The sequence below is a fragment of the Delphinus delphis genome, chromosome 17 (assembly GCF_949987515.2).
Source record: "Delphinus delphis chromosome 17, mDelDel1.2, whole genome shotgun sequence".
NCBI classification, from domain to species: Eukaryota; Metazoa; Chordata; class Mammalia; order Artiodactyla; family Delphinidae; genus Delphinus; species Delphinus delphis.
The window spans coordinates 42,690,869-42,718,769 of NC_082699.1; the positions used below are offsets into that span (position 1 = coordinate 42,690,869).

Consider the following 27,901-nt stretch of genomic DNA (forward strand, 5'->3'; position numbering starts at 1 on the left):
TATTCAAGGTTAATTGCATGCTCATTAAATTCATTTGACACATACCTGTAAAGAGTAGTAATTCAGTAAATCCTCATTAATGCCCCTAATTGTTGGGAAGGGAAGGTTCAAATTTGCAATGTTTCTTTAAAAAAGTGGTTTAATTACCTTCAAGGACATAGAGTGACTTGAGGCAAGCATTACTAAATGCTGTTTCCAGTTAGAGGCTCTGGTAAATGTGCTTTAATGACTACAAAATCCTCACCTGCAATCAGAAGTGTCATTTGCGTACAGTGAGCAGCCCTTATAAACTTGCCATTTAAATTAAAGACATCTAGTTTACTTCATTACTTTATTCAGAGTGTTATCTGATTTCTAGCATATTAGAATTAGTGGAAACTCAGAGCTTCTCTCTCCCCCGCCCTCTTTTCTCCCCTCCCTGTTGATCTGGAGACTGGTGGTCAGGAAAGAGAACAGAGGGCCAGAGAAGGAAAGTGACTTGTGCAAAGTCACACAGCTAGATAGATACCAGGCAAATTCTGGCCCCAAGGCACCCAGCTCATGTCTGAATCACCATTTCTTCACAGACTGCAATAGGTAACCATCTGGCTAGTCAATGCCAATTTACCACAGTTTTAAAATTAGCAGGATCTGTTTCTTTTTCTCAGTGCAAATAAAATAAAGCAAAGATAATAGTTAGAAGGAAAGGTTGCTCCACACCTTAACAATGCAGCTAGAAGTACAGACCAGAGACACAGAAAGATGGCCTTAATTTTTGCCGTGCTCACTCCTGTCAGTACTGTAGCTCAATTTCTGGCTTTTCCAGGATGGCTTGACAAATAGATGGTAGGAGCCACAGCAAACAATTTGTGGAGAATGAGGTTCAAAATATCATGATGAGTACTAAGGATGTTTTTGTTTTATTTGGAATAACAATCTTATCTCCTACTTTTTGGTGCCAGAAAGTTCTTTAGACACTTCACATAAAGTCATTGACCTATAATCCATGGGTGGGGTAGTTTGGCCAGATGGCAATGGGGTATGATAACAGGGATGTGTGGAATTGGTCATAGTCTATCCCAGTTCTGGCTTTGAACACAACCATATTCCTGGCTCTGCCTTCAAAACATAAATCTGGAATCAGACCCAGTGGAGCTAGTACAAAAGGACCAAAAGAACCATAGATTCAGAGCTAGTCTTTTTTTTTTTTCTGTACACGGGCCTCTCACTGTTGTGGCCTGTCCCGTTGTGGAGCACAGGCTCTGGACGCGCAGGCTCAGTGGCTATGGCTCACGGGCCCAGCCGCTCCGCGGCATGTGGGATCTTCCCGGACCGGGGCACGAACCCATGTCCCCTGCATCGGCAGGCGGACTCTCAACCAACTGGGCCACCAGGGAAGCCCCAGAGCTAGTCCTGAACACTGTAATAGTCATATTCAACTCACAACTAGAATAATGCTACCTCCTGTTCCAGGCAGTAAAATATCCCTGAACATGGACGTGAGCGATCCAGTTTCGAATACCAGAAATACCATAGGTTAAGTGATTTAGGTCAACTAATCACTGCAGGAATGATCTTAAGAGCCTGAACCTGAAAGGGAATGATATACCTGAGAAATGAACATTCAGGTCACTTCATCTCACAGGAAACTCTTAGGAATGAGCTGGGGTTGTTTTTTATTTGCACCTAGTAAACAGGTAGACACAAATCTACTTCCAGAAAGTTGGGAGGGGATAGGAGGACATCCAAAATCTTGGCGATACATCCTTAAGTTTCTAGGAGGGAAGACTCATAATATGTGCAACTTACTTTCAAATGATACATGACAATATAAAATAAAAAACAGAGGGAGAGAGAGAGAGAACAAACAAATATTTCACAATGTTAACAACTGGTGAATCCCCACGTGAAGGACATATGGTGTTTACTGTATTATTCTTCTTAATTATCTATAGGTTGGAAAATTTTCAAAGTAAGAAGTTAAAAAATTCTGCTTTATAGACTCAATGAAATTAAAGAGAATATGGATTCATTGAAAAAGAGTTAAAAGAGGAGATGATAACAGGGAAAGAAATAAAAGCAAGAAATAAAAAGGAAGCTGGCTGAACCAAGGAAAGAGATTAAGTAGAAAAATAAAACCACTGCACAGCTTAAAACCACAGGTAGACACTGCTTGGGAAAAACACACAAGGTGGAGGAAAAGGACATAAAGTGGAAGTGATCAGAGAGAAGATGGTAGATATGGGAGACAGACAACTCGAAGCCCACACCAGAAGCTAGTCACTCAGTCATGCACCCATTTGGTATTTATTTAGTAACTGCTAAATATTAGGTCCTATTTCAGGAACTAAGGATGCAAAGTATCCTCGATAAGCTCAGAAGAGGTAGAAAAAGCAACCAATAACAGACTACCACCTGTGACATCTATAATAGAGGTATGTTCTATAGAACCCATGGGAACAGAAGGGACAAAGTACAAATCTGCCTAGGTTGGAGAGTATGTTAGCTTCCTGTGACTGCTGTAACAAATTAACACAAACCTGGTGGCTTAAAACCACAGAAATTTATTCTCTCACAGTTCTGGAGCCCAGAAGCCCCAAATCAATTTCACTGGGGTGAAATCAAGATGGCAGGGCCCACATACCAAGAAGTTCAGTTGCTAGTTCATAGGGTATGCATATGTCTGGGTTTTATAATTACTCACAAAGATTCTTCCAAAATGTTATATAGAAGTAAATAACATTTCCAGGTGCCTCTCTCCCCCCCAACACTTGGTGTCTTGGTATTGTAATTTTTTTTAAGTTTAGCTATTCTAGAGAACCTCCCATCTCATTATGGTTTAAATTTCCATTTTTATAATGACCAATGATGTTGAACCTTCAGATAATCTTATAAACCACTTGGCTCTCTTGTTTCATTAAATGTTTTTCCAGACTGTCCAATTTTTAATTGATGGTGGCAGTCTTTTTGTACTTTTGTACGTACTTTTTGTACGTGTAAGAGTACTTTATCCCCAATATGATTTCTTTTTGAATATATGCATTCCGTACAACTTTTCTCACTCTGTGTCTTGCCTCTTTTTGCATAGAAACTTTTAAGTAATAAACAGACTTAAATATACTCTATTGATGAAGTAAACTTATTGATCCTTAACTTTATGTGTGGTACCCTTTATATCTGGGTTAAAAGGTCATGAGAAAACTTCCTACATTTTTTTCTAGAAGCCTTATTTTAAAATAACATTTTGCATACAGGTGCACAGACTGGAACTTGTTTGCCTATACTGTGATATAAGGCTCTTTCGCTGTTTCCAATTTACTGTTTACCTAATCTGTTTAGTTATTAATTTCAGTCATTAAAATTTTTATTTCAAGGATTAAAGAAAAAAAATGGCAGGGACACACTCTCTCTAGAGGCTTTAAGGGAGAATCCATTCCTTGCCTCCCCCAGTTTCTGGTGGCTGCTGACATATCCTTGGATTATGGTTCTATCACTCTAATCTCCGTCTCTGTGGCCACATTGCCTTCCTCTTCCATATGAAATCTCCCTGGGTCTCCCTCTTATAAAAAGATACATGTGACGGCATTTAGGGTCCATCCAGATAATCCAGGATAATCATCCCACCTCAAGATCTTTAACTTTAATCACATCTGCACGACTCCAGTACAGCTGGACTGGAGAGGCAGGCAGGAGGCTTTTCGTGCCATGGATCTGCTGGTGGTGCTACAACATGCAGGACTCTAAACCAGAGGATGTTAGGTCCAGCCGTGACTCTTAGAAGACTCATCCTGGCTACAGTGTGGAGGATGGACTAGGAGGGAGCAAGACAGGGAATAGGAAAACCAATTAGGAGACACCTCGGGATCTCGGAGAAGAAGTAGGGGAAATGTGGAAAGTTAATTACAACAGGGCCACAGAGGAACAATATTCATATTCATCGCAGCAAACATTGGAGGCAACCTGAAATATGAAATGCTTTTTAGATTACCGAATGGGTTGGACTATTCTTACCACTAATCTCCTTTGCCCTTGTAGATAATTACGTTGTCTGCAATACTAACCCAAGCTAAGTTAAAACTATAATCCCATACGTGAAAAAGAAGAAAGCAAAATTTTCAGTCAGGAACAGAGTTTTAATTTGTTATCTTGGTTTCTGTATGTTATACGGTTATTGCCTTTCTATCCTGAGAAACTCTCATGACACTGGATCCAAATCTGGTGATTTAGAGCCAACAGAACAGGTCAGGGTTACATACCACAGTATATCGTTGCTATTCTACAAGCCGTCCCATGCCAATTTTTAATCAACCTTAAAACCTAGGCAGAAAAGCCCAACATATTGCCTTTCCATACAATTAAGCACTATTACATTTTGTCTTTTACTCGGGAACACATTTACTTACATAACCGTACATTCATTATTTTAAAAAACTGAACTCCATTAAGGATAAGCCTTACTAAGCTTACTAAGAAGCCACCATGTTTTTTTGCTTTTGAGAAATTTAAGTTGCAGCAGAGCAAATTTATGGGAAAAATTTAATAAGACATCCTTTGGGGGCTTTTAACACTTGGTTAAAAGGAGAGCAACAATAGTTAAGGAAGGTGTGATATCACTTAAGGAAATCTTAAACTTGGTTCTATTACAAAACAAATCAACCCCGTTTAACATTGGAAAGGCGAATCTTTGAAACAAGGACAGACATGCTGAACACAAAGAATGTTTGCATCCAGATTAAGATGAGGTCCCCCTACTTTCAAATTTTTCAAGAACATATTCATAATAATAATTTAAAAAATCTGTCATCTTCTGTTTCCAAAGAAGCAGGATTGCAGGCTGCCTCTCGCAGGGCCAGCCCAGGGTTTGCGAGAGGCTTCCTACCCTAAAGTTGGAAACTTGGGACCTCACTGAATGACAGCTCTTCCCCCAACACCTGCTTAGGTTTCAAGAGTACATGTCCGTTTTGAGAGCCATGCCTGCCTTGCACTCTGGCCGTATTTTGCCAGCTCCATCCTCCTGGAGACTGAACTCTAGTGTCTATGTCAGGCCCCAGCCACTGGGTGAGTTTGTGCCTCGATATGGGGGAGGGATCGTGACATTGCCACTCACTGACCTGCCAGGCCACCCACCAGATCAGATCTTTCTGACATCAAGGCAGGAATCAAGTTCAAATTTTCTCCTCTGGGACCCTGTGACTTGGACTCTTCATTGCCTCTAAAGGGTCAGTCCTCATAGCCAAGATAATTTCCCCCATTCCTGGCAAAATTCTCGCATCCCACTGGTCCAGCAGGCAGGTTCCAACATACTTTATGATCATCCCACATATGATACCCCTAGGACTCATCGATGGTGACTGTGATTTGGGTCTGCAAGTATAGTTCAAAAGACTAATAAAATGCTGTACATGGAACTCAGAATCATTCTCTATTTTACGGCTGTGGCAGCTGCTTGTAACATGAGGTCTGCTCGTACCTTGCTCACAAACAATCACTCATTTCTCCACTGCTGTGACTCAGGCGGCCATATCCAGAGGTACATCACACTATTTCCTCTTCTGCTTTGGCTCTCTTTATTTACAATTACATAACTGTACTATGTTAGTGCTGGAAGCACAATGGAAGCAATCCATCAGATTATATAAGCAAGGGTAGCTTCACACCAGCCCTTCAAATGTTGTTTTTCAAGTATTTCAGAAGCAGTCTCTCTAGCTCACTTTCACACATACACATTGTACGTTGTATAATGTACACGTGATATAATTTATGTATATCACATGCATATGTATGGCTACGGTTTGAGGACGCAGTCCATGTTTTCCGATTTGTTTGATATCACTACCCAACACTGTTCTGTTGAGAAGGACCCTCTGCTTGTGATTTTTATTGAGTGGAATGTTGGTTGCATTTTGGGCCCTCATTGTCAGTTAGCTGATCAAGATTTTCAATGTGGGCTGTGACAAGAGGGAACATAGTGCTGCTGTCTCCCAAACAGCCCCAGAACAACCAGAGCCCTGCAAGTCCAAAGGCTGAAGAAGAAATAAAGACCCCCCAGAATTCACGGGATTCTCCTCAAGCTTGAATGACATACCAGCAATGCTGACATGGCTGGTGTGGACCCAGAGTTCTTCTGGCCTTCCACGTCATCCAGACTGATTAATTTCCTCTATTACTTAAGCCAGTTAATGTTAGGTTTCCTGGGACTCGAAAACCAAAGCCTCTTAACTTACAAAGCATTCTTGGTAGGGAAGCCAAGTTCAAAAGCCAGAAGAGAGATGGACTCCCGTTGCAAGCTAAAGAAGTCAGGCCAGGGGTCCAAGTTACTGAAAGGAGAAAATTTGAGAGGTGCCGAGAAGATGAGCGGGTGGCTTAGGAAACAAGAGCTGGGACTGTTGGCAGGCCTCAAGACGACCTGCCATGGCCAGGGTGGGTCTCTGAAGGAGTCACGCCAGGACAAACGCAATATTTGGTGGTGTGGAGCTCATGACTAAACATCTGCTAGCCTGTGTTTACACGAGCCTGTATTTACTCCGTGTCTCCCGATGGGTGCCAAAGATGACAGGAGACCGTGCTGGGAGTGACCAAGGACCAGGCAAGTGACAAGGTGAAGCAAATGTACAGGTAGGTACATGCTGAGAATTATGTGGAGGGGAAGTGGAGTGTTATCTGCCAGCCTCCAGGCAAGTAGGACACTCTGGTGGATCAGGACAGACCGGCCAAGAGCTCTGACTTTATGTAAAATGTAATTCCGTTGGACGGAACACGTGGGGTAGGTTAGAAAAGATGTAAACTGAATAGAGGAATGTTGGACCTTCGGAAAACAAAAAACACTCAAGCTAAAATAAATAGCATTTAAGTCTTAACGCTAACACGGCATGAGCGTTCCCAAGCTGCGGTGCTGGTCCTGCTTGGGTGGTTAAACTATAGTCAATGTCTGAAGACATCATCACACTACTGCCACCAAAACCTGTCAGCTGTTCCCAGGGCTACATACCCATCCACCCCATCCCTGAATTCTGGAAAGTGGCATCAGACATGGGAGGAATCTTCACCTTAGTACTTCAAGATAACAAGTGTTCCAATTAGGAAATTACTGCAATCAGGAAGTGTTCTGTAATGTGAATATGTTTGGAGAGTGAAGGGGAGGCAAACATCAAAGGGAGTGAGGAAGGCAGTGGATGTAGAGAAATCAGTGGTTTTAGATTAAAGAAAACAGAATTACATCACATAACTGACATGATTTCTCTTATTTCCATTTATAATGAGTTAAGTACAATAATTATTAATTATTAGAAATATGTATTTTATGACATTTCCTATAATATAGGTTGACTGTAATACTTCTAATAATAGCTAGTGTTTACTGAGTGCTTTCTATGTGTCTGGAACTATTTGATATACATTATCTTATTTTATTCCTACATCAACTTTATAAGGTATGTAGTGTTATTACCATTTCAATAGAGAAAGACAAGATTTGGAGAAATTAAGAAAATTGCCAACGCACCTAGCAAAGAAGCTGAGCTTTTTAGACCACACTATCCTTGAACAAAAAGGATAGCTTAGGGGAATGTCATCCTTTCCATGGTAAACTCTCAAATGCCACTTTGAACAATCACCAACATTTTAAAAAGAAATTGTTTAAAAAATTCTCCTAAGGAAACAAAATGAATATGGCATACCACTTCCCACACCATCTGGGTAAAACATGCAAGTTGAACAGTCATAGCAATCCTAATATTTTTTAACATCTTAAAATTGTAGAATATAATAGATACAGGCAACTGTAAAGAAAATGATATAGATGAACAATTTACTAAAATGAATTATTATAAGGCCAATACCCTCATAACAGCAACCAGATCAAGAAACAGAAATTGGGCGCCCACCCAAAGACCTCCCTTTGCCTCATCCCATCCCATCCTCTCCCTTCCCCAAGGAAACACTGGCCTGACTCCATAGCAATCACTTCCTTGCTTTTCTCTATAGTTTTATGACCCAAGTGTGCATCCCTAAACACTGTGAACGAAGGCTGTCTTTTTTCCTAATACGTCTTTTAGGTGTATTTTAATCTACAGGTTCTCCCTCTATCCTTGCTCTCCTTTTTTTTTTTTCCCTTGTAAAAATGATTTTTGAAGAAACTGAGCCACAGAAACCTGTAAACTGAAGTTTCCCACAGCCTGAACTTAGCTGATTGCATTAATGCAAATATTATAGCTGGTTAATATAAATCAAGCCGTAAAGAGGATATCAGGTAGATTTAAAGGCAAACACGTGGTGTGACAAATTCACAACAGCATTAAGAGTCTGTTCCTCTAATAAGGACCATGGGATGATGATGATGATAATGATTAAAAAAGCTTTGATACAGTTGCTTTGAGGTAATCATCTTCTTCCTTCCTTCTTTTTGCTGCCTGATACATATATCTCGAAGAAAATGTAGTAAAGGGAAAATGCCATGTTGGATACATAAGGATGGCAAAAAAAAAAAAAAAAAAAGAAAAAGAAAAAGAAAGAAAGGTCAGTAAGTATAAACAAAACAAAAAAAGGATTTTTCTTGGGAAGGAAATGGAAAGGACCAGCAACCTCTACCTGGCCCTTTGGTTATTTGTAAGTTTTGGCACTTTTCTTTCTCTAAGAGGCAATCAGATGCAGCGACCAGCAGAAAGGAGATAAACGGTAGCAAAGCAAAATCAATAAAAGGGCAATATAAAACTCAATGTGATTTTTCTTTAGTACAGTGAGACAAGCCATATTCATTTTCTCCTACCACGTTCTTTTCAAGCCTTAGTTTCTAAGCAATGGCCTTCAGGCATGGAATAAAAATAGCTTTGCAGTTAAATCTATTTGCTGTAAGATCCGGGGGCAAGTTATTTAACACAAGTTTCCTTACATGAACAGTGAGGATAATATGTACCTTACGAGGTTGTTCGGGGCTCCAATGAGATAATAGCTATAAAGTGTCACATAGTAAATGCGTAACAAATGTCTCTTCGATTCGCCTCTTCCCTGCCAAGTTGTATCAATTTTCCTCTAAATATGTTGACTTTAAAAATTCAAGCCATTGAACATCAAAAGTTCAAATAAAGGACATTAAAAAAATCTAAATTTTTCATTTCACCCTATGCAGAGTAAACCTTTCTGACAGTGTCTTTGTGAATTTAGATATTTAGCAACATGGATAAACTTAAAGAAACAGCCACAAAACCCCTCTTTCACAATATTCCCACGTTCATCCTTTCCTGTCCATTCCCTCTACAGCCTTGCCGGATTGGCACTTATTTATTCAACCAGATAGCATGAAAGAGTCTGGGGATCTTCTATTCTAAGCCTAATTTTACCAGTAAGGAAAACTGAAGCCCAGTGTGACGCCCACGTGAACTCCGCTAGTTGACAGCAGAAACTAGACAACAGCCTCTAACGCTGGTTGCACATTAAGTGCCTACAAGGCGAGTAGGTAAAAGAGATGAGAGCAAAGAGAGGGGCCTAAGTGGGGAGCACAGTTGTTCTAACAGTGAACTCCCCCTCATGGTTATCACGTGCGAAAGAGGGCCAAGTTGCTAGCACTTCTAATATTTAAACAGTTCATGGAAACTTGAAACCTTATATATAATCTACTCATTTTTAAACACTGGCAACGTATTAAACATTTTCTAAACCTCTCTGCGGTTTGACACAAGATACATCTACGGGCTGGATTCGGTCCATAGCTAGCCAGTTAGAGGCCTCTGCATCCTGCTAGCCCTAATTTGTGTGTTTGTTTTTTTTCTTTTGGCTGCGTTGGGTCTTCGTTGCTGCACGTGGGCTTTCTCTAGTTGTGGCGAGTGGGGGCGGAGCACGGGCTCTAGGTGCGTGGGCTCCAGTAGTTGTGGCTCACGGGCTCTAGAACACCGGCTCAGCAGTTGTGGCGCACGGGCTCAGTTGCTCCGTGGCATGTGGGATCTTCCCAGACCAGGGCTCAAACCCATGCCCCCTTCACTGGCAGGTGGATTCTTAACCACTGAGCCACCATGGAAGTCCCTGACCCTAATTTAAATGTCTTTAATTTGCTTTGATCCTTTTACTCCCTCTTTGAAAAACCTTCAATGGCTCCCCACTGTCTACCAGATTTAGTCCAAACTTCTTTACCAGTTGTCCTTCATGGCAATCCATGACAATATCTAAGACCCGAAACTGTATTTCCACCTTCCAGTCAGTATCAGTTTTCCACTGCAACCAGAATGGCCACTGACTTCTACTCTAGGTACAAAAATGTTCAGAAGGGCACCTGCTCAGACAGTGTGGGCTGCTCCTTGGTCTCCCGACTTTTCCCTTTCTTGGAATGCTTTCCACCTGTGACTCCCATCAATGAAACTCTGTCTTTAGGTGTCCAGCTCAAATACTACCTCTCCACAAAACATCCTTGATGGCCCCTGCTAAAACCCACCTTGCTCTGAATTCCCAAAGGACTTTATATTCTTCACACGACACTTAAAACATACTGCCTTGTTTCACAGTTACCCGCATAGCTCGTTTCCCCAAGCACCTAATAACATTAGGAAGGAAGGAAGGTGTTGAGTCTAAAGACTATGTTGAATATCCCACAGTGATCTGTACAAAGCACGGAGCTCAGTAACCATCTTAGAAACATTATTTTTTATACTGAAAACTTGTGGATGAAACATAAAGAAAATACCTTTGTAGAACTTTATTGCATCTATACTTGTGTGGGTAGACTCCTAAGAGATGCAGATGGAGCAAAGGCCTCACTTCCCTGATTCCCTACAACATTTTCCCCACTGAACTTCTACTTCCTACTTGTTTTGGGATTTCTTCCTCTAGAAGCACTCACATCTTTGCCTTAGACGACACTGATTCTAAGCGGGCACTGTTAAATATTCATCTGTCACCTGAATGTGTTTCAGGGAAGTTGGTCTTTTTCTGTGAGTAAGGTTAATTTATCAGATCTCATGGTTGTCTCTTGGAAAGACACAGAAAGCTGGGCTATCAGTGAACAGACACTGTTCAAACATTTCAGTAGTGATAAAACTTATTAAATCCTGGCTATCCAGCAATCAAGGTTAGTTTCGAGTCCTAAATTTTCATCTCTTATTTTGTTTTCCTGGAGCCACTCCCATTTTCAGCCATCTGTATTCAGTTAGTGTCCAAAAATAAAAGAAAAATTAGATTCCATTTTATTTCTACTGGCCTGCCCAGCACTAGAGGCACTCAATAAAATGTTTGCTGAATGAATTTTTAAAAATCAATTTTTACTTTTGCTTAAAAACAAATGCAGTCGCTGAAGGGATAAAATACCATAATCTTATAAGATAGTCTAAGTTTGCATAATAATGGGAAAAGCTGATATAGTCTTACCTCAAACTAGCTATGCTTGGGTGTCAGCTGGGTAGTTTCAATTAGCATATCCTGGATACACCCTTTCTAACCTGTACAATTCTATATTGTCAAAGGCAAGTTAAGCCTTGCAAACATAAAGTTAAATTCTCACACTTATGTCACATGATAAGCTGTGTTTGGTGTCAGAGAGCCAAGATGATCTTGAATTCCAGGAAACATTAAAGAAAACTAATGACTGCAGGGGTTTCCACTCTGCAAACAATGTTTTCTCCTGTTTTGGATGATGCCATGGTAGGTCACATTTACTCTTTAATTCCTTTACCAAAAGACAAAATATCATTCTTAAACTTTTATTGGGAGTGCTTCTAGCATAAGCATATTATAATATGCTTTATAACATATGCTAGCATAAGCGTAGTGTAACAGATATGCTCAAAGAACTTCCCATAAAAAGCAGTTCTTGTCTTTGTAACTCCTGTGGGTGGAAGCAAGGAGAAATGGAATCCAATAGGCTCTGTGCCCCCATTTTTCCTATTTTAGTATGTTTTGTGGTGAAACAGACTCAGAGTGCTACTGTCTCCTCTGTTGAATACTAATAACGTGAACATGCTTGTTTTGTCTTTATGTAAGTAAATTATCTTCCGTGTTGGTTTTGAAAACAAAATTTTAACATTTCAGAAACTAACATTCGAAACACTTTTCAAGCATAAAAGGCTTCTAGGCCTTTGATTGTTGGTAAAATCCCTGATGTAGAACAACAGCAACAAATATTTTATAATTATATTGTTGTAAAATAAAAAGAACCATTGATTTGTTAAAGAACAAGAACAAAGCAACACCCATATGAAAAGAGAAGGAAGCTTGGAATCGACCATATCAAGATCACTTGCACCCACTAGAAAGAACAGAAATACGGCTAGAGGAAGGGCTTTTTTTCTGATCTTAAACCAAGCCCCAAATAAATGGGCAGCTCTAATCCTCTTTGATTCTGTTAAACGTGTATTTCCAGCGTACATGCACGTTGTTGAGGCTCTCGACGTTTCCCCAAAGGGCCGGTGAAAAAGGAGTCTGGCAATCGCAAGCTGAGAGCACCAGCGATCCTCTCGCCGCAATGGAAGAGCTGTGCTGACACACTGGGGACTCACACACACGCACACGCTCAGAGCATCCGCACAGAGGTGACATTTGGCGGCCCTTAACGAGTTCTCTGATTCGGGGAACAGAGTGTCACTTATTTTTTTTGAACTGTAAAATGATCCTGGCGGGTGGGGGCGCGGATATGGGTGGAGGAGATTCGCCCCGCACTCCTAGAATCATTCCGGGAGAAGAAGGCGGATTCAGGCCGGAGAGGCGGGACGGTTGGGGCCCCAGAGGCCCGTGACCGCAGACCTGTGCGACCCGCTCCCAGGGATCGATGCCCAGGAGAGGCAGACCAGGGCTTCCCGCTCTCCCAAACGAGGGGCAGTGAAGTCAATGTGTGGTAACATCATGTCAGCTCTGCCCCACTCGGACAGCGCGGTGTCCTTCTGAGAGTCGGCGGGAGAGCGGCCGAGGAGCCGGAGGCGCCGCGGCACCACCCCGGTCCCCACCAGTCGGCGGGGCGGCCGGCCCTTACCTGGTTCCGGCGGTACCAAGCGCCCGACAGGGAGCCATTGCCGGCGCCCAGCGCCCCGTACGTGAGGTTCCGGGACAGCTCGTCCAGGGCGGCCGAGGCGGCGGCTCCGGGGCCCCTGGGCGGAGGCGCCGCCATTAGCTCTCGCTCCCCGCGCTGGGACTCGGGCTCCCGCCTCCTCCCGGCCCGGCCGCACAGCACGGCGCCACGAAGGAGGCGCGCCCTGCGGAGGCCGCGCCCGGGCCGCGCCGCAGCCACTTCCTGCTCGGTGCCCGGGCGAGGCGGGCGCGCCTGGGCCACCTGGCTCCCGCCCCCGCGCGGCGCCAGGTTCCCGGAGGAGCCCCGCGCTCTGCGGCCTCCCGGGGCGTCTCGGCTCGCTCCGCATCGTCCCGCCGCCGGGCACGGGCGAGCAGAGGCGTCATGGGCCCGAAGAGGGAGAAGAGCCGCGCCCCTCTGCGCGCCGGGTCCGCACCTGTCGGGGCCAAAGCCCTTCCAGCCCCAGCGGCGCGGAGTCAACACTTATCGAAGTGAATAGGTGTGAAAGGAGACATTGGCGAACCCAAAGCAGCCACCTTCACTCCGCCTGTACCTGGCAATCCAGCTCTCTATCTCAGATGCAGTGTTTCTCACTTGTATTTTTAAAATGGTTCGCATATGGAAAAGTCCCGAGTTCCCGGAAAATATTGTAAGCGACATGAGAATAAAGATCGGAGAGATTAAATCTCAGTGCCAACACTTGATAGAGCCTTAGCAAATATTCCTAGAATGAAAGAAGGACTCTCCAGTGGTAGCTGGAGGACCCTGACGTGTTTTGGGGATTGGATGGGGTTTCCTTCAGATGGAACCAGAAGGACATGCTGAAAAGTTGCCAGCCACTGCATATAAGAATTTAGGTTGGGAGATAATTGTTAATGGTCTTAAGGAACTCTAGGCGGATGTTCTGGTTTTATCTGTATTCAAATTCTACTGCGTTACTACAGATGATGTTAAGTACCTCTCACCTTGAGCACTCTGTGATTCTGTATTGTTGCCTGAAGCCCTGGAACTGGCAGTTCTTTGTTCGCACGATGCTGAGCTTGTTCTTAAGTAATGTGCTGTGACTGCCATGACTTCATGAAACAGACCCTCAAGAAGAGAGAATTGCTGCCTGCCGGGGAACAGCGAGAAATGTTCTTAGGGAAATGTGCAAATGAGAGAAGAAAATGAGAAAAAAATCATTTCAGATACAGAAAAAATAAGACATCTCCGCGATTGTATAGTTTCTTGCTGGAGCACCCAAAATGTTCAGTGAACACTTAATATGGTAGCTATTTCCAATTTTATGGCTCATTTATTTCAAATAAGTATCTGAAGGAAAAACTGTCTATTTTTAATATTTTCTGTAACATTATATTACATTGTATATTGGAGCCTTTATTAATGCTTCTTTCCTTGAGATGGTGTAGGGTACAAGGAACAGAATATCCAAGTAAAAGTGGCTTGAACAATAAGCATCTGTTATCTCCAAAGGGAAGGTGGCTCTGTGTGGTTCTATGACGTCGTCACCTCCATCTTTCTGCTCTGCCATCTCTGAGGTATTGGCCGTGTCCCTATTCGCGGTGGCAGCTCCAGGCATTACATGCAAACACGATCATATTTAGAAAAGAAGCGGGGCTTTTCTTCTTACGCATCTTTTTATTAGAGAGGGAAACCTTTTCCAGAATCCCCTTAGCAACCTCTCCCACCAGGTCCCATTAGCCAGGACTGGGTCACATGCCCGTATTCTACCTGCCAGGGAGGCTGGGAAAGTGATTGTCAGGCATTTCCAGCCTTCGGAGTGGGAGGCGAGCTCTGCCAGCAGGGAAAAACCGGGCTGGGGTAGGAGGGCACCACCGGCAGAGCTTGTCACAGCCAGTCTTTAGGGTATTCTATCACCCATATTGTAACCAGTCATACAGTCTGTAATGAGCAAAATAATAAACGGTTTGTGTTACTTTCCTGTTTTTTTTTTTTTTCTTTTTTTTTTGCGGTACGCGGGCCTCTCACTGTTGCGGCTTCTCCCGTTGCGGAGCACAGGCTCCGGACGCGCAGGCTCAGCGGCCATGGCTCACGGGCCTAGCTGCTTCGCGGCACGCGGGATCTTCCCGGCCCGGGGCACGAACTCGTGTCCCCTGCATCGGCAGGCAGACTCTCAACCACTGCGCCCCCAGGGAAGCCCCGTACTTTCCTATTTAAAAGACTTCCAAACCTGCTCACTGATGCAGTGAAGTTCACACTTCTTAAGTCTGTCAATATGAGACCCTTTATGATCTGGCCCACATTCAGCTCATTCCCATTTTTAAATTAAAAATCATTTTCAGTTTCTTGGCATTTGTTTAAAAACCTTTAATTTTGGAGGAAGATGGCACTCGGTGCAGAATAGGTATGATGTCTAGCCTGTGATGTGCTATTCTCTAGATTCCAAGGTGTCGGTGCTGTTGCTGTGACTGTCGTAGCGTGTGCGGGTAGTTGAAACAAAGAATTCGTGACCAGTGTTCCTTCCCACACAGTTCACAAGGAGGCGGCAGGAAGGCCGTGTGAGCTATTTTGGTCCCAGCAGTGTAGGCAGAGCTGGAGGCTGTTCCGGGCATTGTGATGGCCTCTGCCTTTTGCAGGGTTTCTTCAGGGGATATTCTGTTCACTTTACAAGATGCCCAAAGCCTTTGATCAATCTTCTGTCCTCAACTCTGGAACGGTGGAGGTCTGCCTTCCTCAGTTAATTCAAAGAATTCTATTCTGGGGCACATCATTTGAAGCTCAACTTCACTGCGAACTTCGAGAGCAGGGTTACATTTTGCTTGGGATCACTCTCTTGCAGTCTCCACGAAATAGGTGTTGTTTTTTTTTTTTAAGTTGAGAATTATGTTTTATTTTTTTAAGTCTTTATTGAATTTGCTACAATATTGCTTCTGTTTTATGTTTTGTGGCCCCGAGTCATGTGGGGTCTTAGCTCCCAGCACCCCCTGCATTGGAAGGCGAACTCTTAACCACTGGCCCACCAGGGAAGTCCCTAGTTTTTATTTTAAATTCATCTTTAGCATGAATCAGTCAACACTAGTTTCACTAATGATGAATGTCTAAGGGGATAAAGTAGTTATTAAAGATAAATTCAGGTATCTTACATCATATACAAAAGCCAACTTCAGATTAAATAATGAGAAAGGTAAAACTCTAAATCTTTTAGACTAACCAGATGATCTCTACAACTGGAAGTATAAACAGTCTTTAAAGTGCAAATGCTAAAGGCAGATGGTCTGGGTTCAAATCCTGAGTCCACTGCTTATTTACTGCGTGATATTGATCAAATTGCTTAATTTCTCTGTGTCTTACATTCATCATCCATGAAAGGGAATTAAGAGCACTGAAACACAGACGGTACTCAGTAAATGGTGTTTACTATTTATGACCTTAGGATAGAGAAGGATTCCTTAAACAAACAGAAAAAATGCAAACCACAGAGGAAAAGACTGACACATACAATTACAATAAAATTAAGAACTTTTGGAAGTGTCACAGAGTCGCTCGTTGGCGAAGAGCGCGCTGTCCGCCCAGTCCCCGTGTCCCCGCATCCACCGTGGCCAGCGAGGAGCTAGCGAGCAAGCTGCAGCAGTGACTGAAGTGGGAGGAGGTGGACGGCGGGCTCCAGCCTGCGCCCCGAGCCGCCCCAGTCGCGGGCGTCTGCCTGGGCGCCCACGGCCAGAGCCCACGCCGAGCTGAGCGCACAGCTGAACCGACGGCTGGACGTCAACGAGGGCGCGGCGCGACCCCGCCGCTGCAAGGTCTTCCACCTCTACTCCGAGTTCCCGGAGTTCAGCCACCGCCTCATCAAGGACCTGGAGAGCATGTTCAAACTGTACGATGCCGGAAGGGATGGCTTCATCGACCTGATGGAGCTGAAGCTGGTGATGGAGAAGCTGGGGGCCCCCAGACCCACCTGGGCCTGAAGAGAATGATCAAGGAGGTGCCCGGGGACTTTGATGGCAAACTCAGCTTCCGTGAGCTCCTGCTAATATTCCACAAGGCCGCAGCAGGGGAACTACGGGAGGACAGTGGGCTGATGGCACTGGCGAAGCTTTCTGAGATCGATGTTGCCCTGGAGGGCGTCAAAGGTGCCAAGGACTTCTTTGAAGCCAAGGTCCAAGCCTTGTCCTCTGCCAGTAAGTCTGAAGCGGAGCTAAAAGAGCAAGATGAGTGGAAGCGGGCAGAAGACAAGAGGAAGCTCCACCAGGCAGCCTTCCGGGAACTCAAGGCCACTTTCAGTACATAGTTGGGCTGAGCTGGACCTGTGTCCACAGCTGTGCCTCACAGATGCCCCGGGGAGAGCTGGCCGGGCACCCTCGCCCCTGCTGAACCTTTGCCCCAACAAGCCTCCACAACCACCCCCCAGTGCAAACTCCTTAACCTCATCGGGGTGGCGGGGGGCAGCTCTCGCCTTCATTTGGGAGCCTCTCCCAGAAGGTCCAACTGCCCCCCTCAAGTCCCTCTCCTGCTCGCCTTCCTTTGTCCTTCTCCGTAGCCGGAATGTGCCTCTACTTGGCAACCTTTACTTCTTCCTTTTATCTTTCCCCCTCCACATCAAAGAGTGGTCTGCTGTGTTAATTTGCACAGATACTTCTTTCTTTGGTGGTTCTCAGAGGAGATAGTCCCTGGAGGCCTATGATGTTAATGTTGCCCATTTTCTTGCGTAATCCTTTTCTGTGACTCTTCCTGTCATGCCCCTCTCTCCTTTGTTTCCCATCCAACTTCCCTGTACTCATTCTTAGCCTGATCCTGCCAGGTGCTTTTGCATCTTCTGTCCTTTGATGACGCTGAGGTTTAAGCCAGGCCAGGCTCAACCACTGCCTGTCCGCTCTCCAATAGGAGGAAGGGCATGCTGCTGAGATGACACAAAATAGTGAAAAGATAGGAGATTCTGTTCCTTCCCGTCACCTTTCTCCTGTCCTCTTAGCATTCCCCCTAGATCAACCTTTTCATTCTTCTTCTCACTTCAGCCTTTTTTTCCTACCCCTAAATACTGTGCTACTTAACTGTAAGAATGATTATAAGTAATATTAATGAGTAGAAGAATTCCCGTTAACTCTGACTACATGCAAATTATATTACAGTAGACCCCTGACATTCCCAAGTGACAAATCCAGAGCCTTCCAAAATCCCAAAAGTCATGACCCTCTTCACCATCTAGCCAGTTTCCAACATCTGCTCTAAGGTGCTGAGGTGAAGCTGTTTCTCAGCATAAATTTTTATATGTTATGAGTTCTTGGGATTTCTCACAAATATCAGGGGTTTGTTGTATTTTATAAAATAATTTCTAACATCGTATTTATTTCTTCTCTCTTTTTTTTTTTTTTTATTTTGTGGTACGCGGGCCTCTCGCTGTTGTGGCCTCTCCCGTTGCGGAGCACAGGCTCCGGACGCGCAGGCTCAGCGGCCATGGCTCACGGGCCCAACCGCTCCGCGGCATGTGGGATCTTCCCGGACTGGGGCACGAACCCATGTCCCCTGCATCGGCAGACGGACTCTCAACCACTGCGCCACCAGGGAAGCCCGATTTCTTCTCTTTTTTAACTGCTGTCTCTACAAAAAGAAAACATCTTTTTGTACCACCAAATGTTGGTAAAGATGTGTAGCATCAGAAACTACTATTCATTGCTGATGCTATAGACGTTGGAAATAGTCTGACATTGTTTGGTAAAGATGAAGGTGCACATATGAATTTCACTCTTATGAATATATCCCAGAGAAACTTCTGTATGTGGATAGCAGAATTGTACAAGGATAACAGCACTCTTTGTAAAAACAAGTAAACAAACAAACCTGGAAACAGCTCGAGCATCCATCAACAGGAGTAGTGGACAAATGAACTTTGATACATTTACATGTTGGAATACAATACATTGTTTGAGGACATCCATACGTGAGAAAATCTAAAGAAAAGCAAGGGAATGATAAACACAAAATTTGGATAGTGGTTCAATGGTATTGGCAAAGTTCTATTTCCTAAACTGGGCAATGGACTACATGGGCATTCACTGTATTATTATTCTTAAAGATATGAATTTATGTGTAATATGGCATAACTTTTGTACTATTATATATTTTATAACTAATACAAAAGACTAATTCAGGAATAAAAGCACGGTTTTGTGGTCAGAGTTTCCAAAATTTCAAGGTCCATAGACCTAGATTCAAGTTCAGTCTTCTGCTCTTTCTCAGCTACATGGCTTTGGACAAATTCTCTGAGATTCAGTTTCCTAATTCATAAAGTGAAAATAATCATATTTATCTCAAAGTCTGTTGCAAACTTTCAGTGACAGGTAATATGAGTGAAAAATCTTATAGTTCAGTTCAGTTCACCGAACATTTACTTTGTGCAGGAGCCAAAGACACAAGGATAAATGAAACATGGGCTCTGTCCCTAGGAGATTGCATCGTAGTGAGCGGATAGGCAGGTAAACTGGTAAACTCACGTTAACTTCTGCCTGAGAGCTAGGAGAGAGCAAAGAAGATGCACTCAGCTCAGCTCAGGAAGACAGGCGCAAGCCTGAGATGGCTACCTAGAGGGAGGTGATGTCTGTCACGAATCCTGAAGGATGAGTTAGCCAAATGAAAGACAGAGGTAGGGGGTGAACAGGGCTGGAACAGCATAAACAAAGGTCAGAGGCAAGAAACAGCATAGTTTGTATGTTTTTACATTAGTCTTGGGTGAGATGAGATATACTCTAAAATAAGGATAGAGAGACTGGGAGGGCCAGGAAATTGAGGATTTTGCCAGTTGGGTTGTCAAAGTTGGACTTGACTCTTTTTTTAAAAAATTAATTTATTTATTTTTGGCTGCATTGGGTCTTTGTTGGTGTGCGCGGGCTTCTCATTGCGGTGGCTTCTCTTGTTGCGGAGCACGGGCTCTAGGCGCGCAGGCTTCAGTAGTTGTGGCTTGTGGGCTCTAGAGCGCAGGCTCAGTAGTTGTGGCGCATGGGCTTAGTTGCTCCGCGGCATGTGGGATCTTCCCAGACTAGGGCTCGAACCCGCGTACCCTGCATTGGCTAGCGGATTCTTAACCACTGCTCCACCAGGGAAGTCCCGACTTGACTCTTAATGGGAGTCATTGAGTACTTTAGATAAGGGAGCTGCAGGACAAGATTGGGTCTGTAAAGGATCCCCTGCTGGAGGGACAGGTGGAAAACAGAGATAAAGAGACAAATGAGAAGACTGCAATGGCTCAAGTGAGGATATATGAGGAAAGCTGGAGAGAAAGAGAGAGAGTTTAAGAAAAGTTTAGAAGTAAAACCAGCACAACCTGTTGATGGGGCAGGGAAGGAAGGCAGAAGGAATAATCTAGCTTGGGCTGCTGGGTGCAAAGCCAGCACCATTACTGATGGGAATTGGAAAGAGGAACTGGTTTAGGGGGAAAGGATGAGTTCAGTTTAAGTTCGATACTTATTGAATTTGAGGTGCTTGCGGGGCATCCGAGCAGAAAAGGGTGTGCAGAATTATCCCAAGATGCAGGGTGAGGCCAGGGCCAGGGAAATAGATTTGGGAGTCCCCAGCTTGCAGGTGGATGAGACTGGCTGGGAGAGCACGTGGCCTCCATCTTTTGGGGTAAGGCTCAGCACAATTTTTCTGTAAAGGGCCGGGTAGTAAATATTTTAGGTTTTGTGGACTGTATGGTCACTATCATAACTATTCAACTCCGATATTGTAGTGTGAAAGCAGCCATAGACGATACATAAGTAAATGCATGTGGATGTGTTCCAATAAAACTACGTACAAAAACAGATGGCCAGCCAGATTTTGCCCATGAGCCATAGTTTGCCGACCCCTGTTCTAGAAAGAGAAGAGCTGAGTGCAGAGCACAAGGTCAAAAAGGACCACTCGAGAGGGAAGAGACTATATTTTCTAGGCCTCTTGTCATGTGAATGATAGAATCCCAATTCAAAGGGAAATTCAATAATTCATAACTAAAATCTGGGAAGGCAGGGATGGAGCCAGACCACTGGATCTAGGGACTTGATTTTTTGGATATGGGCTTCATCCTCAGATCAGCTTCACATGGTGGGGGGTAGGGCCACAGCAGCTCCCAGCGTCCATCTTTAGAGCCTGGGTTCAGAAAGGTAAAGGGACTGTGGCAGGTTGGTTTTTGTTCTCAGTTCTTCACGCCCCTCCATGCAGGGATATTTGCATAACATAGTCCCTCCCGTTGCTGAGTGACTGCAGTTGCTCCCACCAGAGGCATCTTCCCAGTGATGTTGGGTGTGGCCAAATGACTTGCTTTGGAAATGTGGACAGAGGGACAATGTGACAGTTCTGGGCCAAGACTTTAAGAGGTATCACATATTTCTGCTTGCTCTGTGCTCCTGTGCTCCTTCCTGAGAAGAGTATGTCCCCAGTAGCCACTGGTCCAGAGAGAATAAAGAAACCTGTGAAGCATATCTGAAGCCAATCCTTGCCACTTCTGTCCTGTAGACTCACGCACAAGAAAATAAATACCGGTTGTTATAAGCCACTGAGATTTTGAGAGTATTTGTTACACGGCAAAACTGATTGATTAAGGGTTCTCCCAACCAGCTTCATTCAGAAAATCCTAGTGAAAAACTGATTGGCCTGATTTGGGACATGTGACCCATCTCTGGACCAATCACTGAGGACAAAGAGATTTGATATTATGATTGGCCAAGCTGGGTCATGTGCTCATTCTATTCAGGGAGGTGGGGCAGTTACCAAGGTAAGGAAAAGGGATGCTGAGGAGACAAAAGCATGTTGTGGAGAACCAGCAGATAATAGTGCCATGAAAACTTAGGCAGGAGAGAGTAACAAAATGAGGGTATGTTGAATAATGCCATCAGCAGCAAAGAGGACACCAAGGCAATAAATGAAATGTGTTTCTTGGTTTTGGCGATAACGACCAATAAAAGTCATTGGTGATCTTTGCCTGAGCAGTTTCAGTTGAGTGTTGGGATGACAGCCAGATTATAGGTAACAATAATATTTCAGTAAACTCTCATCCGCTATAGGAATGTTAGTTGTAACTAAAAAGGGCCTTAGATAGGAGCAGGTTAGAAGTCTGTTAAGGGAGAGCCAGGAGTTTTACCTAATTGTGCATCACTTTGAAGCCACAGGAGGCTTAGGAGAGGGAGTGTTGGGATCATCCACATTAGAGGGACTCGATTCCCGAAATGGGAGAGGTCCCTCGAGGGTGGGACCAGGCTGGAAGGTGGAGCACAGTCCTGGTGGGACCCTCAGGGCCTGTGGCAGAATTGCATCTTTGGGAATCAGACGTGAAGACATGATCCAAGCAACAAGAAGTTTAAAACAGCAGAGTTTAGTGAGAAATCATGAGGAGGTGGGAGAGGCCAAGGGAGGAGAGAGCTGATAAGAGTCTCTGGTCTCTGGCCTGGAGAAACAGGTACAGAGCCAGTTGCTGTAACACTAGTGTCCAATTGACAGAATGTTCATCCAGTGCCCACCCCTTTGGAGGAGCCTGACCTTTCCTTGACTCCTTTCAAGACCCCTTCCTTGGCCCCTCCCATCCTCTGTCCTCCATCTGCACCCTGTCCCTCCTGCGTTTACTGACATCTGACTGTGTACAACTTCCCAAGGTTGTGTCCCACTGTCCTCCCCAGACAGTCCCCCAGCATCTCTCCCTCTGCCTCATCTTAAATTGTACCATCTTATGTCTCAGTCTTTTGCTCTCTACTTTCATCTGGGAAAGAATCCATGTCAAGATATTAAAGTAATAGATCTTTTGTGGTTATTTGCTTTCTAAATAGACCCCTGGCAATGTGATGTCTTAACCCAAAGGAGTATTTATGTCAAAGGAATAAGAATTGGGGCCAGTGGAGGTGGGACATGCAAAACTGTCCCTCAGATCTTACCACAAGAAGAGTTGATTTTGCAGTTCAAGTTTGAAGACAGGAAAAAAACTGATGTCCCAGCTCAGCAGTGGTGTGGTGGAGTGGGTAGGAATTCCCTCTTATTCAGCCTTGTGTTCTACTGATTGGATGAGGCCCACCTACATTAGGGAGGGCAATCTACACTACTTAGTTTACCGATTCAAATGCTAATCTCACCCAGAAACACTCAAAATAATATTTGACCAAATGCCTGGGCATCCATGGCCCAGTCAAGTTGACACATGACGTTAGCCATCATAGTGGGCTCCTCAAGGAAGGGAATAAGAAAGAGCCCTGTGTTGTTCTTAATACTAATAAAATGGCCTGTGAAGCCGGATATGGCAAATGCGCAGGCAGAAGGTTCACAGACATAAATTTGATGATTTCTACCATTTTCCTTTGGCCTGGAGTTTGATCTCTATAGTAATCCAATTTGTTTTGTAGGTTTCTGTGAGCTTGCTACCTGAATAGAATTTCTTCTCTAGCTTTGTCCTCCTCTCCTCCTCCGGCATCATTATCATCATCACAGTCATCAACATCCAAGGTTTCTTGAGTGCCTGATGCTTATATGGCTCTGTACCAGGAAGGAATTTGGAATTTGCAGGGGAAACTAGATCTGTCCCTTGTTTTTCTTTTGTTTTTTTTTTTTTTACATCTTTATTGGAGTATAATTGGTCTACAATGGTATGTTAGTCTCTGCTTTATAACAAAGTGAATCAGCTATATGTATACATATATCCCCATATCCCCTCCCTCTTGCGTCTCCCTCCCTCCCACCCTCCCTATCCCACCCCTCCAGGCGGTCACAAAGCACCGAGCTGATCTCCCTGTGCTATGCGGCTGCTTCCCACTAGCTATCTACCTTACGTTTGGTAGTGTATTGTCCCTTGTTTTGAGTGGCTGAATTCCAGTTTAGGAGACAGAACATGTACACAAAGAAGTACAAATCAAGCATGAACTAGATAACTAAGTGCTAAATGAAGGAGGATATTCATCTTAGATTCCAGAAAAAGGAACGATTAGCAGGCTGACCATGGTCTGGAATAGCTTCAAGGAGGTTGGGAACCTTGGGTAGGGCCTGAGGAAAGAGTGTGACCAAAATAAGTGTCAGGAAGGAGAAAGACTATGACAGGAATACAGAATGCCGGGTGCAAGTGGAGAGTGCAAGTATGTGCGGGGACAGACAGTGCGCGGCGGCTTGGCGGCACCTGTGCCACTGAACGGCTGGACGCCTGAAGCGCAGCACCCAGGAACAGCTTTAGGCCCAGCTTGCTCATTAAAATTTTTTGACTGTGTGTGAAGTTTTCCAGGATCAGCATGGAGCCTCCAGTCTGCATCTCCTGGAGGCATCGCGTCCCAAACACGCCTTCCTAGACCTGCCCAGATGGTCAAGCGTCACTGCTGCACCACTGAGTTACGCACACGTCCTCTGAAAAGCCCTTCTCCTGGATTTGCACATGATCAAAAGAAAGACAAGCAATTAAAGCAAAAGCCTCAGCTTGTTTTCCTGTGCGCCGTTCGTGCTGGTTTTATACTTTTAGTCCTGTGTATCTGGGTCCACAGCACTGTAGGTTCTTCGTGAGTGCTTTGGGGACATGATAGAAACTGCGTGAGCTAGGAGACAATGTAAACTTTGCTTCCTGCCGCCACTAGGGCAGCCCTGCACCGCCCCTGAATTTCCCCCAGGCCTTCCTTTGTCCTCAGGAGGCAGTGTGGGTTGTGGAGAGAGTCATGCTCTGTGAGAAACCACATGCGCTCCAGTTCTGCTCTGCCACTAACCAGCTGCATGACCTTGGGCAAGTCATTTGACCTCTGTGAACCTGATTTTCTCATCTGTGAAATGAGAGATTTGGACCAGATGATCATGCAGAATGTTTCCAACTCTGAAGGAGGAGTCTAGGGGAATTTTTATCTTTTTTGGATTATATCAAACTGGTTTTTTTTTTCCCCTGTCTGCTTAGGGGAAGAGAGAGCAGCTTTAGAAGGGACTAATCCCTCTCCCTAAAATGTCTTGAGATGTCTGACAGTCTCTAATCAAAGAGGGTTGGCTTTTACCTACCAGCCACATTTTTAAAAATATCTTTTGTGGGTAATTTAGAGAGATGGAATATTTAGAGAACTTTAAATGTAGGAGAACTAAGATTCAAATAATGCCCTAATTTAGTCGCTATATGATCTTGGACAGGTTACTTCACTTTTCTGAGATTCAGTTTTCTTTTTTGTACGATAGGAATAGCAATAACAACAAGAGCCACATTCCTTAGGATTATTGTGAGGATTAAATATGTAAGCTGAGGTGCTGAGGCCAGGGTGACTGTCACCTGTGTATTTGGGAGGAAATGAGGGGTGATGTATAGTGGTTAGCAGTGGGACACTGGGGCCAGGCAGATCTGAATTTCACTCTGCGCTTTGTCCCTTTTGTGTGTCCTTGGGCAAGTTAATTTTACTTCTCCAAGCCTCAGTTTCTTCCTCTTTATGGGAATAATAATAGTTCCTGCTTTGTAGGATTATTAATGAACATTCAGCGAGACAAGGCATCAAAAGTGCTTAGCCAGCCTACAGAGTAAGCATTCAACAAATTTAATCACAGTAACAAACAAAAATAAAAATAACAAATGTCGAGCTTCCCTCCTCCACTGGCTTTCCTCCAAGGACAGCAGGAGTGGAAGGAAAATCTCCTGACTGGGGAGAGGACTGAATCATGTGGCCAGATAGCAAGGTTCATGAGCGTAGGGCCATGTCCATCCGGTTTATCCTGAAGCTCCAGTGCCTAGCACAGAGCCCAACGAGTAGCAGGCACCGGCAAGAAGCCTTTCCTTATGGTGGAAACAAGACAGAGATGCTCGTAAGTCATCCTACTTTTACAAGACAAGGCTTAGCTGCCAAGCTTTCAGGCCTATCCCATCCGCTGCCTTAATGGCTCCACCCAGGAGGACGTTCAGAGATGTCTAGATCTTCTCTTAAGTCTAGACCAGCACTGTCCCAAAGGACTGTAAGGCGAGCCACACATGGAATTGAAAAAACCTTAGTAGCCATGTGAAGAAGGTAAAAAGAAATGAATGAAATTAATTTTAATAAGGTATTTAACCCACTATAACCAAAATATTATCATTTCACCACATAGTCAATATAAAAATATCAATTAAATATTTAATTGTTTCATACTAAGTTTAAAATCTGGTATGGATTTTACACCTGCACATCTCAATTCAGACAGCGTAGTTCAAGGGCTCAATAGCCACGTACATCTAACGGCTGCTGTATTAGGAGGCGAAGTCCAGATTAAGCGAGATGAAGCCTCTCCTTCCACCACCCTCAAGCCCATCCCTCAGTTCTACTTCCTGTTCGAGGACCCAGTTCTTTCCCAGGTGGCTGCCCTGGAGAAAGGCTTCAGGCGTCTTAGAAGACACGTCCACCACCCACATGGGTGTGATTTAGCCTTACATGTCTTACCAGAAAAATCACATCAGAATACAACACCATAACCTTAACATCCATTCCACAAGATACAAGTATGCAGCAGGAATTAATTTTTCTAGGCACTTCAAGCTTGTTACTTGAAGTATCAACTATCATCAAATATCAACTATCAACCTCTTTTTCAGACAAGCTTTTAGAGCTTTATCTACTGTGATGTTGTCCACATGCAACTTTCTCTGAAAATTCATTTGTTCATTCAGTTTTTGAGTACCTACTATGTATAATGGAGTTAGGAATGTAACCATGAGCAGGAAAGATTCAGTGCCCGCCCTTGGGAACCTTAAACTCAAGTTGAATGGACGGATCAGTAAGCAGGATCTTATAACACAGAGTAGTGAGGGAGATTAATACTAAATACCCTGAAAGCTCATAGAAGGGCAACTAACCTAACACAGGAGTGTGTGTGTGTGTATGTGTGTGTGTGTGTGTGTGTGTGTGTGTGTGTGTGTGTAAGGGGGCAGTCAGGGAAGAAACATCTAAAGTAAGACCTGAAGTGTGGAGAAAAGGGAACCCTCTCGCACTGTTGGTGGGAATGGAAATTGATACAGCCACGATGGAGAACAGTATGGAGGTTCCTTAAAAAACTAAAAATAGAACTACCATATGACCCAGCAATCCCACTACTGGGCATACATCCAGAAAAGATTAAGTAAGACCTAAAGGTTGAGTTGAAGTTGGAGTGTGAGTTATTGGGGTGTTTGGGGCTGTGGAAAGGAAAAGAGCATTCCAGATAGGTGAGGAAAGAGTAATCACATGTCCCAGAAAGTGCAAAGACCAAGTAGGGGGTCTGTAAATCACCCCATTCAGCTCGAGTCCAGGAAAAGTACATCTTTGGCTAGGGTAGATATAGAGAAGGCATAGTCAATAGTTTGGACTTTATTTAAATTCTATAGTAAAGATCCTGGAAACCTCAGCTTTGGTTCTGATTTCTCACCTACTTTCTTAAACTGTATTTCTAGCTGTTTACAGTGTAGCTCCACGTTTCACTTAAAATCAACATGCTCAAAATTACTCATCACCTTCATTCCTCTACTAAATATTCCAAACTGGTTCTCTGTCTTAATTTCTCTGTCTCTCATAATGAGATTAGCATAATTCTAGTCTCCTACCACAGCTAAGACATCTTTTGTCTCTTCCATATCTTCACCCCCCGTACCCAAGCTGTCACTAAATTTTGCTAATTTTTTGACTGAATAGCTAAAAGCTTTTGGTTCAAGCACTTTCTGGCTTCCTTGAATTCATCACTCATCTTTCTATAATAGCTTTAAATTTTCACCAAGGCTATCTAAACTCCATGTGGTATAACTTATACTCCTTTGAGATATCATTTTGGAACAAACCAGCAGTTTTAAAGCTCACATCAGATTATAATGTAGGAAAATAATTTCTGCAGTCCAGAAAAGCCTTAAGTAATTTTTACTGGAAAAAAAAAAGACAATCTTAATGTTTTATTTATTTTTGATTCTGTCTTCTTCTATCTTAAAGAAATTCAGCAACTTTCCTCCTGGAATCTCAAGATTTTATTACCTGCATAGAGAATCCAGAAACAGGGATTTTTATTTGTCTGATAGTGTCCCTCCTTTTCTATTCAAGG

General features: G+C 43.9%; 1 protein-coding gene and 1 pseudogene across 2 annotated transcripts in view; one reads left to right on the plus strand and one right to left on the minus strand.

Moving 5' to 3' along the window:
• NIPAL2 (NIPA like domain containing 2) overlaps positions 1–14,016 on the minus strand; it is a 74,216-nt gene extending 60,200 nt beyond the window's left edge. For both annotated transcript variants that reach the window (XM_059994965.2, XM_059994966.2), the window contains exon 1: positions 12,926–14,016. In XM_059994965.2, coding sequence (XP_059850948.1) covers positions 12,926–13,060 — 135 coding nt within the window. In that variant the 5' untranslated portion in view covers positions 13,061–14,016. The remainder of the gene's footprint in view (positions 1–12,925) is intronic.
• A 2,766-nt stretch (positions 14,017–16,782) lies between these two features.
• Positions 16,783–17,207, plus strand: LOC132440336 (EF-hand domain-containing protein D1 pseudogene; annotated as a pseudogene).
• The last annotated feature ends 10,694 nt before the right edge of the window (positions 17,208–27,901 follow it).